At 39.6% G+C, this 16,859-nt stretch overlaps 1 protein-coding gene across 4 annotated transcripts in view; it reads left to right on the top strand.

Annotated features, from left to right (window-relative positions):
• pax5 (paired box 5) overlaps positions 1-8,358 on the top strand; it is a 300,149-nt gene extending 291,791 nt beyond the window's left edge. For all 4 annotated transcript variants that reach the window (XM_062971568.1, XM_062971570.1, XM_062971569.1 and 1 more), the window contains one exon: positions 1,686-8,358. In XM_062971568.1, coding sequence (XP_062827638.1) covers positions 1,686-1,762 — 77 coding nt within the window. In that variant the 3' untranslated portion in view covers positions 1,763-8,358. The remainder of the gene's footprint in view (positions 1-1,685) is intronic.
• The last annotated feature ends 8,501 nt before the right edge of the window (positions 8,359-16,859 follow it).

The raw sequence follows: 16,859 nt of genomic DNA, 5'->3' as shown, positions 1-16,859 counted from the left end.
ATGAAACACATAGTGCCGTTCTCCAAGGTTCATTTCACTAAAAAATACAGCTAATAGATGTTATATTGATTCATGGCAAAATTCATTGCATAAGGAAAGCTAGATTGAAACAGAGAAATATTCTAGTCAAACTAGTTCACCCACTGTTTTCTTACATGGAAGGAAAAATGCAACAGGGTGGCAGCAATTAGGCTGTTGGTCCAAACATTTTTGTTGTGGTATTTCAATTTGTCCAACCCGTCAGTTATTCACTGGCCAGTTTCTAACTTGGATGGCCTGGTAATACCTCTACTGCTCTTTTGTGCTGTTGTTGTTACTTTCTTGATTTTTTTCTCCAATCATTCTTAAGAACTTCTGCTGTTCCTTGAAACTTGTTTGATTGTATCTTACCTAGTTGATTGCAGCCTGAAACTGCATGTTCATATCAGCTAATCTTGTTTGCCTGTCTCTAGGATGCTCTCTCCCTGACTGTTTTATATGCTCACTTGATCCTCCTTGTTTATTCAGCTAGATATTGTTGATGTTCCTATTAGCATGGATCCTGACCCAACTAGGCTTATGAATGACTGTAATTGTGACTGTTAATTGAACTTCGTGACATGTATGTGATTAACAAGAAGACTGAGTCCTGTAAACTCAAAGGCTTCCATGGGTTTCAGGCTCTCTTGTTTATCAAGGAATGGCCAGTAGGCAAGGGGAAGCCATGCACCTCCATTAGGCCAAGGCTGGTGAACTCGCCAGCTTTGGTATGATGGACAGACAGTAGCTTCCCAACAAAGCCCTCATTCATGAGGTCTTCAAAAGCAAAGGGGGGTTTTGAAGGCCATGTGAATGAGACCAGTTAGAATTGCAGACAGGTTTATATGCACAATTATAACACACCATTGAATCTAATGCGCACCTCACTTTTGACTATGAACACACATCACTTCTATAATTTTTTCCCTATACTTTTCCCCATAAACTTAGTGGTAACAGTGGGATGTGGTAAGCTTCTTATTTCTGGTTAGTATTCAGAAGATTTGGAGAAGTAGGGTAATTGATACTTAGCTCTAGGTACTTTGATTTGTTTCTGACACAGAAGTTTTGTGGCCCTGATGTAAATAAAATGAAGCAACTAATCTGTTAGGTTTAGTATATATATAGTTTCAATGCAGGGAGCTACCATATTTCCCTGAAAATAAGACTGGGTCTGATATTAATTTTTGCTCCAAATTACATGTTAGAGCTTATTTTCAGGGAATATCTTTTTTATGTACAAAAATCTACCTTTATTCAAATGTCATATTTTGGAAAATTGTCATAATATTCTGTCAATAATATTTTTTTACTTATTTATTTATATTGCTGTTGTTGTTGTTATTATCATTATTATTATTATTATTATTATTATTATTTACTTCAATACATTCGTCATGTGTTACAATGTATGTGCTACCGGTAAATATATCTGGCTGGCTGACAATTTTAACTGGTGCTTATTTTGGGAGTAGGGCTTATATTGTGAGCATTTGGAAAAATTATTCTAGGGCTTATTTTCTAGTTAGGGCTTATTTTTGGGAAAACATGGTAAAAAAGACACTGTAGAGGTTGTCAGATTCCAATAGTCCCTTTTCTAATGCTTTGTTTGCTTGACTGAGTAGAATCCTTGGGGCTTTTCTACCATGGTGTCTCTTCTCTTCTAGGCTCTCCTTACTATTACAGTGCTGCAGCCCGTGGAGCAGCACCCCCGGCAGCCGCTGCTGCTTATGATCGTCACTGACACAAGGAACCAAGAGGCACTTACTAAACGTAACATGCCGGATGACACCCCTGGAATCATCTAGAATGCAACTGCAGAAATTGGACTACAAGGAAGGTTAAAAGAAAACATCCCCACAGACCCACACAATGATTGGATTGTTATTCTTCCAGCTAGGTGAACTGTGCATTACTTCCTGTTTTTCATTAACAAAATTCGAGTGACCTTAACTGAATCTCCTGTTTTTCTAAAAAAAAAAAAAAAAAAGAGCAAACAAAGAATTGGTTTTGTTGACATTCCCAGTGGCTTGCAAGATACAGTAGCCTTGGGTTACATACTGCCGTCTTGCTTTTGGACTGACTAGCTCTCCCTGATGCTTTTAGCCATGTCAAGGGAAGAGGAGCAGTTCTCAGTGCTCAGCAGTCTCTGTTGGATGTCTCTCTTTACTGCAAATTGTAACTGGATGTGTGACTCCAAAACGGACCATATCGGTTGGGTTTCATTTTAAGAAAGGGGCATTAAGGAAAAAGATTGGTCAGCTCAAATGACAAAGCACCAATGTAAATAACTTGCTTCTTTGTGTTTAGAGTGGTTTAGCATCAAACACAGCAACGTGGAAAACATGATGATTTTGAAACACATTGCAAAATGTGTTTTGTTATTGGTGCACTGATTCCAAGAATTTAGTAAGCTTTAACACAACTCTGAACCAGGTTACCATTCATTGTGGCTATTTCTGGGGCTAATGTTCTTTCTACATACTTGACAGTCTAATATGTTCCATATGTTAGCACTGACCATATGAACAAATGACAAACATGGACAGTTAGTTCCACCTTAATTCCTGAATATTGATTTACAGTTATTTTTAACCACACTTAGTGCTCTCACACACTTTCTGGCTTTAAGTTCAAAGAAAGAATTCCAAAAAACACACGAAGCCTTATGCTGATTGAATTAGAATATATGTAGAAACTGGTTGTATATGGCCCGAAGTGATAATTATTTTCACGAGCCATGGTGAACTAAAACTAATATGAAAACTAAGCTAAGGTTAGATTTAATGCAGTTGAACACCACTTACATTGCCACAGCTCAATGCTATGGGGTTTGTTGTTGTTTTACAAAGTTTTTTGCCTTCTCTGCCAAAGTGTTCTGGTGCCTCACCAAACTACAAACTGCCATGGCAGTTAAAATCAGATTGCATTATTTTCACAGTTTAAATGCATCCTAAGTCTCTCTTAATGTTATTTAAAATGTTGGAGGTCCTGGGCCAACAGCTCCCTGAAACCCATCCATATGTTGAGTATTGCTGTCATCAAGGAGAATGTGCTCACTCTTTGGATTCCATTGTAAGTGGAATCTGTAGCTCCCATGGAAATCTAACCATGGATACCTTTCCCTTGTGGCTATCCATGCCCAAAATATGGATATTGGCATCCAAATCAAGGAGCAGTAGAGCCTAAAAGGCAGAGTTAGCAGCACTTCCTGCAGCTATTTTAACTGTGTTAAGATTATTACACGCTCAACATATGAAAAGGAGGGGGAGGAGGTCTTAAGCAATTCTGGTCGAAAATCTGTGTCATTTGGAATATTTGTAGAGTTCAAAGAAGACATTTTTAGGACCACGCTTCAGGATACATTAAAATAATATGGGCCACCGGAAATGTTCTTAGCTGAAGAGGATGTACATTTACCCAGAATAGGTTTGCATCATTCCTTGTGTAGATTATCACCCTGATATTTGAAAGGGGATTAATAGTCCTGTGGCATTTTGTTCAATGTTTTATGCACCCTATAGGCACAGAATGAAGTTTACAAACGATAGCAAAGGATGGACATCAATCACTTGTGATGCCATGAAATTCCCTTAGCTCAAAAAAGACCATTTTAACCAGCATTTTTTTAAAAGCATGCAACTAAGGATGGGCTTTCTGGACAAAAGGAAAACTAGGGTGGATTCAGAAGGCAGTTTTTGGTCCCCATGTAACTACCGTGTTTCCCCAAAAATAAGACAGTGTCTTATATAAATTTTTGCTCCCAGAGATGTGCTATGTCTTATTTTCAGGGGATGTCTTATTTTTCCATGAAGAAGAATTCACATTTATCATTGAACAAAAAAAGAACATTAATTATATACTGTACAGTAGTTGTCATCACAAACCAACATAACCAAACTATCAATAATTTCTTGTTACCACCATTATTTCTATATACAACTGGTGTGTACATTTACCAATCCTGCATGTTCTGGTGTTCTGTTTGGTGGGCGTCGGGCATGCTTTCAAACTAAAACTTTTCTAGGTCTTACTTTCAGGGGAGGCCTTATATTTAGCAATTCAGCAAAACCTCTACTAGGTCTTATTTTCAGGGGATGTCTTATTTTTGGGAAAACAGGGTAGGAGTGGTGAATCTGTTCTGAGTTTTAGTCTAAACTTTGAAAGAATTGTCTGAGGTGAAGAATGTGTTCAAGGTGCATAGGGTTCAGCACTGTGATTAATTCCTTAACATCTCAGTGGAGTTGGTAAGAAGATACACTTTGGAAGAGAGAACCCCACTGGAAGGAGTATGCTTAACTTCCACCAACAGACAGCAATTTGCCTGCTAAACTGCTCTCCTTGTGCTGTTTCCCACCTGCTAAAGTTTCCTGATATGTATTGGACATGGCAGGGAGTAAAGAGCTAGGAAATTATTGTAAAACATTGTGGGTGAAAGACATGTTGTATCTCTCTGCTGCTTCTCTTCTCCAGATCAGAAACTCTTATCACAGCACTAAGTGTTTGACAGCCTCCAGTGAGTATAAAGTTTGGCTCTCTAAAATATAATTAGACGATTTTACATATTTCTTTTCAGATGAATTTCTAACTTATATAGTGAACCTTCCTTTAGCATTTAAATGATAGGAAAAGGAGATGCTATATGATAACATAAACCCTGCATAGGATACAAATATTGCAGTACATTAAATCCAATCACTGCAAGTTCAAAGAAACATATGGGAGAAATTCCAGCAAGATGGAAAGAGTTTTGAGGGGACACTGATTTATCATCCAAAGGGGCCAACAACAGATACAGTTCATGCACATAGCACCAAATTAGATGCTTGTGTAAAATATCATTTTGTTGTTGTTATGTGCCTCCCAAGTTATTTCCAATTTATGGTACCCTTGAGCAAATCTGTCATGGGGTCAGCCTTCCTCTGAGGCTGAGAGAGTCTGATCTACTCAAGGTCACCTAGTGGGTTTCCATGGCTAAATGGGGATTTAAACCCTAGTCTTCTGGGATGTTAGTTCAACACCCAAACCACTACACCATCCTGGCTCTCTCCCTGCCTTGTTTTCATAACAGATTACTACTTCTTAGGGAATCACATATCAAAGGGACTTAAGTTTTAAAGAAACCTTCTAGGCATGCTTTAAAGAAAATTTAGCAGATGTGCTCTCTCCAGTCCAGAACATTATTAAAAGAATCCTACTGCAGAAGAAAGGAAGGTTAGTTGCAACTAGCTCTAGGCCTGAAACCACTCGCTCTAGAAAATTCCTTCCAGTTTTCATATCTGTTGAATATTGATCGGCCACTCTCAAAAGATTTGGAGGTGTGACTCTATTTTGATAAGCCCTAGAAAGAGTGGATGCTTATCTGAAACATCTCCAGTTCTTTTGAGGTTTATTTTTTCTTCTCTTTGTCTGATCTCAAATATTTTTCCTGGGGAACTGCATTAATTATAATGGGTTAAACCCAAACATTTGGTGGGTCTATTCCAAGCATGAACTACGCTTAGAGTTCGACCCACTGAAATCCATAGGACTTTTACTCCATTAACTTCAGTGGTTCTGCTCTAAGCATGCCTTAGGTTGGATCTACACTACCAAATAATGGTTTGAACTGCATTACAAGTGTAGAATCATATAATGTACTTCAATGCACTGCATGGGTCTACACTGACCAGGTAGTGCAGTTCAAACTGCATTATTTAGCAGCATGGATCCAGCTTTGGTCTGAATCCAACCTATCATTTCTCAGAAAGAAAGAAAGAAAGTATATTTCATATTATAAAGTCAGTTTTAAGTCACCATTACCCTAGTTAGGATTCTTTTATAGCAAAAAATATTGTAAGTTTCCAAGCAGTCTAGACAGAATATATAAAACAGAACTTGATAAATCTCTTTAATTTAGAATCTGAATTATCAGTTCCCCCACAAGTATTTTGTGCCAATATTTAAGCTTTCATTCTGTAAAAAAGGAAATTAACTTTTAAAATAAAACTTTAGGCAAAAGAAATGTGGGTTATTAATTCTATATAGTAAAATAACCAGTATTGTTTCATTGATATCCAAGCACACTGCCTATGGGGTTTCCCTTGTTCTGGAAGAGCAGCCATATTTTATGGCTGTATTTACAGCCACACTGATTAAAGACTGTCTTAAGCATATGATTCAATGGATTCACTTGATGTGTTTCGTCATCAGCCAAACACATCAAGTGAATCCAGCAGATTCTTTCTCACCACCCCATTTCCCTTGGAATAAAAATAAGTGTTAGCCTCTAAACTGATGTATTTATTTTTTAGGTCAGACTGCAATTTAATACAACTCTTTTCTTATATTTATGCAAATGGCAAGTTAAATATTTGGAATAATCAATGCCCCATCTTAATTACTATATACAAAAGGTGACAGCAGAGCATTTTTATGGCCGATGTATGGTGGAGCTGTGAGCGTGTGTACATGCCATATACATACATACACATGCTTGCACACTCAGATTCCCTCAGAGCTGACCCAAAGCCCATTATAACCAGTCTTTCCCCCAGTTTATTTCCCAAGTCTGCACTGACAATGTTAGGGATTTTTCTCTTGGTGTTATAAGGCAAAACCCATGAGCGAGCTGGTATGCTATGCACACATTTTCACTTTGTGGTTTTTGTATCAGAAGACAATTACTGGCAGTCCCCAAGTTACAAACAAAATAGGTTCTGTAGGTTTGTTCTTGCTGAATTGTATCTAAGTTGGAATAGATACATTTTAAGTATAATTCTTATCTATTCCTGTTCAGAAAATTTCATCTTACTTTCTGTCCCTGTGGTAATTGGATTTTGAAAAAAATGGCTTGTTGTGGAACAAGGATTGGTGAGAAAGCTTCAGTGGAGACACCTTTCCCCCATGATAACCCTTTCAAGAGGGGATTTCCCTTCCTATGAGTAGATCTCTCCCTGTTGTTGCACCTCCTTTCTTAACTATAAGTTACTTCTAAGTAGGATGTTTGTAACTCGGGGACTGCCAGTGGCATCTTAACTCTAGGAAGCTACAATGCCTTCTTAAAGAAATCTGTGGAGGAAATATATCTGTGACAAGGAGACTCTTGTATGGAGGTGATGGGGGCCTTTTAATGCCTGGCATCCAGAGAGCTGTGCTTAGGTACATCTGAGATCTTGGGTGTGCAGGTAGATCTTCCTTTGAAGATCTATTTAGAAACCATACTATCTCACAATTTGCTTTTGAATGTCCTCCTCAGTTTTAAACATTGTTTGCCACCAGACATTGGAGACTGCTGCCTGAGAAACATGAACACAAAGCCCACTTGAGGGAGGAGAGTAGAACTAGTTGCACTGTGCTTTGGATCCTGGCCAATGCAAACAGATGGTAACTAATAAAGTATACATTTAATTTTCCTCCAGAATGAATTCTGCAAAAATATAATGCATGAACAAGCCTTCAATCTTCCCTTTGTTTTGCTCAGCCTTATGTTGGAAGAAACACTGTCCTGGTTTGTCACTTTTTAGCGGCCTTTGAAAACACAGAAGAAGAAAAAAAAACCCCATGTTCCATTGCAAATAGAATCCCTTTCTGAACGAATGCTACTTTTTCTCAAAGACAGACTTGTTTGTATTAATGATATCCAGCATAAAAGAAATAAATGTTGATTGTATTCACCAAAGTCTCTGATGGCTGTTTAGAAGCTTACTTTTAAAAACCAACAAAATAGACAAAACAAATAAGTAACAAAAAAAAATCCACAATTGAATTGCCTTTGAACGTAGGAGATGAATCAGTCTCCACACAGATAAAATTGCTTCTTAAAATGTGTATGTTTTGTATTCTTTTTTTCTAGTAGGAAAAGAACTGACTTGAAATCTTGGTGTTTTTTTCTTAGTGCTGTGTGTTGCTTTTGTGTGTAATAATATTTGAATGTAATGACAGCAGTGCCAATTTGCCAAAGATGTCGGATATTTTGTTTTGTTTTATTTCGTTTGGGGGTTTGGGTTATTTTTTTTGGAGCTGGGTGGGTGTTTAAGAGGTGGGTCAAAGGGAGGGGCCTTTGGGGAAGATGTTGATTTCTTTTTTGCTTTGGTTCTGAATTTTCATGTCAATACTGGACTTTGTGATTTTTATTCTAAGTTAAATGGTTGACTGCAAAACATTTTATTTTAGATTAGTTGAAGAAACATGCAATAAGATTGGCGTAGTTTCAATATCTGTGTGTCTTTTCATGAGAGTGACTGTTACTTGTGAACATTTTGATTTTATGTAACCTTTATGTGAGATAATTATTTGTAAATATTTACCATAATTTTATTGGTTCCAAAAATAAAAGTAATTTTTTTAAGTTCAAGAAAATCTGAAGTTCCTTTAATTATAGACAAAAATGTACCAGGTGGCACAACAACGGAGCTACTCTTATAGAAGGAGGCATGAATCTCTCTGTTTAGCTCAGTGATTCCTTTTTGACCAGTGACCACTTTGACCAGGACCACTTGAAGAGGTACCATTCTCCAACATTAGTACCAAAAGGGTTACGAATCTGTTTTTGGCCAACTTTAGATTCAGTTTGGTTATTTGGGAGGCTGACACAAAAAATTGCATTGCATAGACCACATCAGCTCTAGATTCTGATACAGAACATATGCCGCCCAGTAGTCGCCATCTGCTTGCCCACAGAAAACCATATTTAATAATCTAGAGCTGATGTGATCTATCCAATGCAATTTTCTGAATCAGCACCCCAAATAACTCCAGGAACAGGCCTAAAAATGAAGACACCAAGATGCCCCCACTTCCAGGCACCATAGAGGGAAGAGGAGGAGAAGCAGCAGCAGTCAGGAGGCTTGTTATGCCTTTCAAAAGTAATCAGTCTCTCCCCTCCTGACATCCCCGTTGCCTTGGCACTATAAGAGGATTTTGAGAGACCAGTCACTCTCATTGCAATGGTATAGTAACGGTGAGGCCATGGACCATATTTTAATTCTTTGGAACCACTAGTGGTCTATGGACCACAGGTTGGGAACCACTGGTTTAGCTCCATGTCAATTTTGCTTGTGTTTAATTCAGATGTCTGTCTTGTCTTCTTGCCACTTAATCTGCATGAATACCCTTTGTTTCCATATAATTCCCCCAAATATATTTCCCTAAATATACATCTTATATACTGAAGTTTCTGAAATATATGCATCTTTGTACATATTTTTATCAAACATGTGCAAACTAGTATATACACCTGGCACTGCCTGGGTGTCAGAGGGACCACCATCTGTCTCCTTCCTCACTTCTCTACTTCACTTCCATGTTTGCATGACCCTCTGAAAAGGTCTCCCTCATAATGTCTCCATGGGAATGCTCTGGTACTCTGAAGCTGGTTCTATACTGCCCTATAACCCAGTTTCAGATTGTAACTGAAATGGGGCTACAAAGTGGAGTCCATGACATGCTAGTGTGGAGAAGAGCAAACCACAGACCACCTACTACAATGCAGCCTGAGCCCTGCCACATGCATAGCGGAAGACCTTCTTACAGCGACACTAGAGGCACTCCATATGGCCAGCTTCTGGTCAAAGGAAATTTAGCATAATCCCAAGTTTTTAACTTTGTTTGTGGTGTTTTTAATGCATTATAACTGTATTCTCAATTTGCTTCTGACTCAATAAGTAAATAAATAACTGCATTGAACTTGATTATATCAGTCTACCCTGCTCTATCAACCAGATTGATACATTTAATACACATTCTGAAACTGGATTATAAGGAGTGTCGATCCAGCCTGAGTACCTCATAAATGATGTCCCTGGTGATGCTCTAGCACTCTTTCATTAATCATTACCTCTCCCTCCTCTGAGGTAGCCTTTCTATCCCTCTACTGCCCTCTTGTGGTTGCTGCTGATCGCTTCAGATATCTTTCCTTACTTTTTGGGGCCTTGAAACTGAAAGGGCCAAATTTTTATTTGGAATGCCTCAATTCCTTTCAATTGGATAATGAAAAATCTGTTTGCGAAGTTTGGTCCAGATCCTTCATGCCATATAGGAGCTTTTGTGGTACAAACCAACCAAGAAACATACCTACATACATACATTGATTTTTTAGATGACTTCCGGTAGTGGCAACATGGCGAACGCACAGGGACCCTGAGGCACCCTCAGGGCCCAGCCTTGTTTTGCCCGAAGGAGAGCCAGAGGGGCTCCCCACAGTGATGGACTGAGGTCACTGTGAAAACCAAATGCAGAGGGGCAGTGGAAGGTTGGTTGCAGAGTTTTAACTCCAACCAAGGGGGTGAACCGAAGTAAATCTAACCCCACAGGGTGCGGGGTGATTCTAAGGACGCCCAGCGCAAGCCAGGTACAGAACGCCAGCCACTATTTTAAAGTCTAGTTCTTCTCTTAAAACTACTTCAACCATTGGATCCAAAGCTATTCCAGAGTCAATAGATCACTCCGCATTTACAGCAAAGTAATCCCAAACACCAATTTGTCACATTCATCCTGTGTCCATTGCCCAAAGGAGACTATTTGAAAGAATAAGCAATACCAAACCTAGAAAAACCATCTCCTACAAAGCTCCTGTGCTGTTGTCATGTTAAGCAGCTATTAGGAAGCTAGATAAGTTTGTCTGCGTCCATACAAATGTTGGCTTTGTGACTGAGGTTCATCTTCAGTGTGAGACAAGGAGCTATTTTTTTTCAATGTCTAAGGCCCTGTTGACATTATAAAGAGCTGGATGAACCACAGTGCTCTTCTTGCCTTCCCAAATTCTTCCTGTAGACATCCTCACCACTTTTTGCTCTCCCAGGTTTGATCAAGGGATCACATTAGTTTAAAGAAGGAAGCTGCATCACAGTAGAGACAACATTCCCTGGAGATTCTCATGTTCTGCCTCCAAAGCATTATCCAAGGATCGTTGGATAAAAATATTCAAGAACTTCCATTATCCAGTTTTGTAGTTAGTAATAGTCTATTAATGTGTTGCAGAAGGCTTTCATGGGTGGAATCACGCAGAACAACCCAATAGTCTATGAACTTTAACAAAAAAAACCCCCACTTTTTTCCAATTTTTTTTAGAAAATGACAGGTTAATCCTTGCAAATTTATGAATGGCTGGTTATTTAAAGTCATCTGCCCAAAAGTAAGGAAGGGGGAGTAATGTCACACAGGCCCCCATCTACACTGTCATATAAAATCCAGATTATCTGCTTTGAACTGGACTGTATGGCAGTGCAGACTCATATAATCCAGTTCAGAGCAGTTTATGTGGATTATCTGTTTTGATAATCTGGATTATATGACAGTGCAGATCCAGACACAATTCTGTTCTCTCAGAAGGCAACAGTTTTGTCTACTCTGTTAGAGCAAAAAACATAGCTGTCTGTGCTTCACTCACAAATTTACATTGCAGCTAATGTATCAGAAGGGTACTCTTTCCATTTCTTTATGACTGTAAAGGGTGAACCTTACAGCTCTCTGATGCCCAGTTTACCTAAGCACCAATTTCAGATATGAAAGTGATGCTTCCTTTGTTTGCCTTGAAGAGAGCCATACCCTTGTAAAATGCTGTTTGCATTGTTCTTTCAACACAAACAGATCTAAGCAAAGTATTGCCACAGAAACATTTGCTGTAAATAAATATCCATTTAGATTTTTACATAGAAGCAGCTTTATTTATGTATTAAATGTCAACATTTTATTCTATATTTCTTAGTGCTGGGGGACTAGGTAAAGGTAAAGGTTTTCCCCTGATGTTAAGTCCAGTCATGTCTGACTCTGGGGGTTGGTGCTTATCTCAATTTCTAAGACAAAGAGCCGGTGTTGTCCGTAGACACCTCCAAGGTCATGTGGCTGGCATGACTGCATGGAACACTGTTATCTTCCCGCCGGAGCGGTACCTATTGATCTACTCACATTGGCATGTTTTCAAACTGCTAGGTTGGCAGAAGCTGGAGCTAACAGCGGGCGCTCACACCGCTCCTGGGGTTTGAACCTGGGACCTATCGGTTTGCAAGTTCAGCAGCTCAGTGCTTTAACCCACTTCGCCACTGGGGCCACTGGGGCTGGGGGACTAACAAGTATAAAATACAGAACAATACAAATTATAATCAAAAAGAAAAAGCAAATAACCTGAAAACACATCAATAAAATTTAAATATAGTCAAAATGTGCATTGATAATGTAGAATTAATGTGATTTGACACCATTTTAGTTGCCATTGTTAATGAGATTTCAAACTGCACTATATGTAGTGTAGATGCACCCAAAGTTCAACAAACTGTCAGGTCAATTTAAATGCCTCAAACCAGTCTCTTTAAAAATATCCCTCAGAATTCTCTACCACAATCTACATTGTGTAACTTTAAATATACATAGAGGCACTAAGAATTCCTGTTAGTGTATTTGATGAAGTGAAAAGGGACACCAACAAGAGTGTCCTAGTGCATTTTGGAAAGTGCTGATGCACACCGGTACTCCCTAGCATCACTGAACTTCGGATTCCATTGTGCAATGGTAATTTTGCTGGTTCCCATATCTAGTATCGTAACAGCTCCAAGCTGAATATGGACATTGTGAAATTGCTGTGTTCTGTTTTCTGCAGGTTGAAGTCCACCTATGAAGACACAAGGACCAAAGTGTTGCCAGCCCATGGAAGCTTGAAAGAAATTATAGCCAGCCATTTGTTTGCAAAGTTTGAGAGCCTGAGAGCAGCCACTTCCATTTCTAAACATACGAGTAGATAGTTTATCAAGGTTTCTGTACAGGGTGTTTGAAAAAGAACTCCCTAAATTAAATGGTGAATAAAAGCTAAGGGTTTCCCCTGACGTTAAGTCCAGTCATGTCTGACTCTGGGGGGTTGGTGCTCATCTCCATTTCTAAGCCGAAGAATCCGTAGACACCTCCAAGGTCATGTGGCTGGCATGACTGCATGGAGTGCCATTACCTTCCCGCCGGAGCGGTACCTATTGATCTACTCACATTTGCATGTTTTCGAACTGCTAGGTTGGCAGAAGCTGGAGCTAACAGCGGCAGCTCCCGGGGTTTGAACCTGGGACCTTTCGGTCTCCAGCTCAGTGCTTTAACACACGTCGCCACCGGGGCTCCGGTTAGGGTGAATAGGGAGTTCTTTTTCAAACACCCTGAACAATAACCATATCTGGAAATAGACTGAATGGATCTAGATAATCCACTTTACTCAGTAACATTTTGTCCTGGAATGGAATATTTGTAGTTGACAAAAAATTATTGGGTGCATCTCCACTGTAGAATCAATGCAGTTTGACACCACTTTAACTGCTATGGCTCAGTGATACGGAAACGTAGGCATCGTAGTTTGGTGAAGTACCAACACTTTTTTAACAGAGAAGGCTAAAGAGCTTGTCAAAATGCAACTTACATGAGTCCATAGCCTTGAGCCAATGTAGTTAAAGTGGTGTCAAACAGCATTAATTCTGCAGATGCATCCATAGTGGGTCTCATTAGGCTTGTGCAATTTGGTGGGAGAGTGATCCGTTTTCTTATCCGAATTTCATTGGGTACCCAAATACGTTTTTGGGAGCCTCCCGAAAATAGACGAATAGAAAAATCTGTTTTTGGCGAGGCAGTCAAAAAATATGGGAAGATCCAGCCAATTGGCGGCAATGGGGAACTTACCTTTGCATTCCTGGGATCCTTTCCCTTCCTTTCAAGGGGGCCTGGGTTTGAGGAATGGGGTTAAGGAAGCATGCGCCGCGTACTCCCAAATAGAAGGGAAGAAGCTCGGCAGCCACATGGGCCTCTTTGGGTGAAAAAAACATGGCAGCGAAGAAGCCGAAGGAAAATGGCTAAAATGGATATATGCACAAGTCTAGTTCTCATCACTGCTAGTAATCACTTCCTATTGTAAATAAGTGTTTATCACTACCATTGACCTTTCTTCCAGTCATTCTCTGTAACCCATTAGCTTTATATAAATTGGGATGGGCCAGAGTCAAACATTCATGATAGGTTTTAACTTTGATTGTACATTTTGAATCTTGTTCAAATTTGGTGAGCTATGAACATAGAGCAAAAACTGAACTTTCACTAGTAGTTATAGCATTCAAGTCACATAGATTATCTGTAAAATATTGCACATATTAAGTCATTACAGGCTTTTAGATGATGTATGTTTCTTTCACAAAAGTATGATCCCATAGCACTGAAAGTAACATTTCTCCACAATGAAGTTGGCAACTCTAATATTTGTGTGTTATCAAAGGCTTTCATGGCCAGAATCACTGGGTTGCTGTGAGTTTTCCAGGCTGTATGACCATGTTCCAGAAGCATTCTCTCCTGTTGTTTCATCCACATCTTTGGCACGCATCCTCAGAGGTTGTGAGGTCTGTTGGAAACTAGGCAAGTGAGGTTTATATATCTGTGGAAGGTCCAGGGCGGGGGAAAAGAACTCTTGTTAGTTGAAGACAAGTGTGAATGTTGCACTTAATCACCTTGATTAGAATTGAAAATCCTTGCAGCTTCAAAGCCTGGCTGATTCCTGCCTGGGGGGATCCTTTGTTGGGAGGTGTTAGCTGGCTCTGATTGTTTCTTGACTGGAAATCCCCTTTTTTCAGAGTGTTGTTCTTTATTTGCTGTCCTGATTTTAGAGTGTTTTAATACTGAGAGCCAGATTTTGTTCATTTTCATGGTTTCCTCCTTTCTGCTGAAATTGCTTGTGGATTTCACTGGCTTCAATCAGAACCTTGGACCTTCAACCAGAACCTTCAATGGCTTCAGTCAGAACCTTGGACCTACCCTGGACCTTCCACAGATATATAAACCCCACTTGCCTAGTTTCCTACAGACCTCACCACTTCTGAGGATGCCTGCCAGAGATGTGGGTGAAACATCAGGAGAGAATGCTTCTGGAACATGGCCATACAGCCTGAAAAACTCACAGCGCCCCATGATCCAATTGTATAAGACATCTGGAAAAATATTTCATCATGAGCAACCATTGAGGTAAAAGAACCGTGAAATGTAGGGGACAAATTACATGTTATTTACCAAAGCTGAGGATTCATAGATGCATTCACAAAGAATACAAACTAATTATGTTTTAACAATGATTGTGGTCATGTTGTCCTGCTTTTGGCAATGAACAGAAATGCAGGTAGTAAACTGGCAAACATGCATCCCAGCTTATTTCTTGTGTTTGGTTTGGTCAACTCCTAAAAGGAGATTTATCACACACTAATAAACTGAGACACTGAGAGTTAATTTTCAAGTCCTGATATGAAGAGCTGCATTGTAGTGGAAGCTCTGCAGGTAATTGAGATTCCCATTTCAGACAATAATTTTTATACTTCAGATATATTTCTGTCAAGCGAAATGTATGAGCAGAGGTGCCGATCGGTTATGCTGTGTTCCGTCGGTTCTTCTAATAATAAGAAACCTCCTCCGCACTCTATTTGAATTGTCTTTTAGAGCAGTTGGAGGTATCGCATCCGATTAAAATACCCAATAACATCTCTGCCTGAGGTGCGGAGGCCATTTCCCTCCCTTTAGGTGTTAAGTCCCATGCCGCTCCATTCATCGTTGGATGCCCTTCAGACATGCAAATATACCTTTAATGGACGTCTCCATATAAATGGGTATCAGGCTAATGCGCCTGGATATTGTCATTCAAACTTTGCATGAATTCAAAACTGCAGGGGAAGAAAAGAAGAATACAAACGTCCTGCAACCTCTATAATGTGAAAGCCACATAAAACAATATAAATGAAAATGCAAGGAGGAACATTAGCTCTTACTGGACCAGATTATTGGTGGAAGGAAGTATGTGGCTTGTGTGCACAAATGTCCCTTTATGGACAGGATGCAAGGTGTTCTTCTGTGGCCCTTTGGGGGATATCTCATCCTGCCAACATGGAGTGCCTGGTGCTGCTTGCTCATGGTAGGAGGGAAAGAATAAGGGGGGAAAGCCAAGAAAGTATCTTTTCCTCTTCTAAGAACCTATTCCCAATTTTACCTCCTTCAAAGTCAGTCTGAGAGGGTTTCCTAACATTCACTTTACCCTTCTGTCTTTCATACGGTACAAACATTGGTGTATGGCAGTGTTTGCCATGTGTGTGTGTGGGGGGGGGGGGGGGGGAGAGATTTTGGATGTGGTGCTAAATTGATTTTTTTTTAATTTACTGCATTTATATACCGCTTTTCTCACCCCTGGGGGGGGGGGGACTCAAAGCAGTTTACAACATAATGGCAAAATTCATGTGAAAACATAACAAACAGATCAAAACATAAACAAAATGAACAACATCAGGTGTACTTATCAAACAACTTAAAAATAACAAAAATAGAAATTAAATATATAAATCAAACATTTAGGACATGTTTACTAATAGATCTAATATTAGTAAACAGTTAAAACATTAAACTTCAGCAATACATGGAGCGAGAGTTGCCAGATGTCCAAGCTGGGTTTAGAAAAGGCAGAGGAACCAGAGACCAAATTGTCAATATCTGCTGGATAATGGAGGAAGCCAGGGAGTTTCAGAAAAACATCTACTTCTGCTTTATTGACTATTCTAAAGCCTTCGACTGTGTGGATCATAATAAACTATGGCATGTTCTTGGTGGTATGGGGTTACCAAGTCACCTTGTCTGTCTCCTGAGAAATCTGTATAATGACCAAGTAGCCACGGTAAGAACAGACCACGGAACAACAGACTGGTTCAAGATTGAGAAAGGAGTGCGGCAGGGCTGCATACTTTCACCCTCCCTATTCAACTTGTACGCAGAACACATCATGAGACATGCGGGGCTTGAGGAATCCAAGGCCGGAGTTAAAATTGCTGGAAGAAACATTAACAACCTTAGGTATGCAGATGATACCACTCTGATGGCCG

The sequence above is a fragment of the Anolis carolinensis genome, chromosome 2 (genome assembly GCF_035594765.1).
Source record: "Anolis carolinensis isolate JA03-04 chromosome 2, rAnoCar3.1.pri, whole genome shotgun sequence".
NCBI classification, from domain to species: Eukaryota; Metazoa; Chordata; class Lepidosauria; order Squamata; family Dactyloidae; genus Anolis; species Anolis carolinensis.
This window is presented reverse-complemented; position numbering and strand designations above follow the sequence as displayed.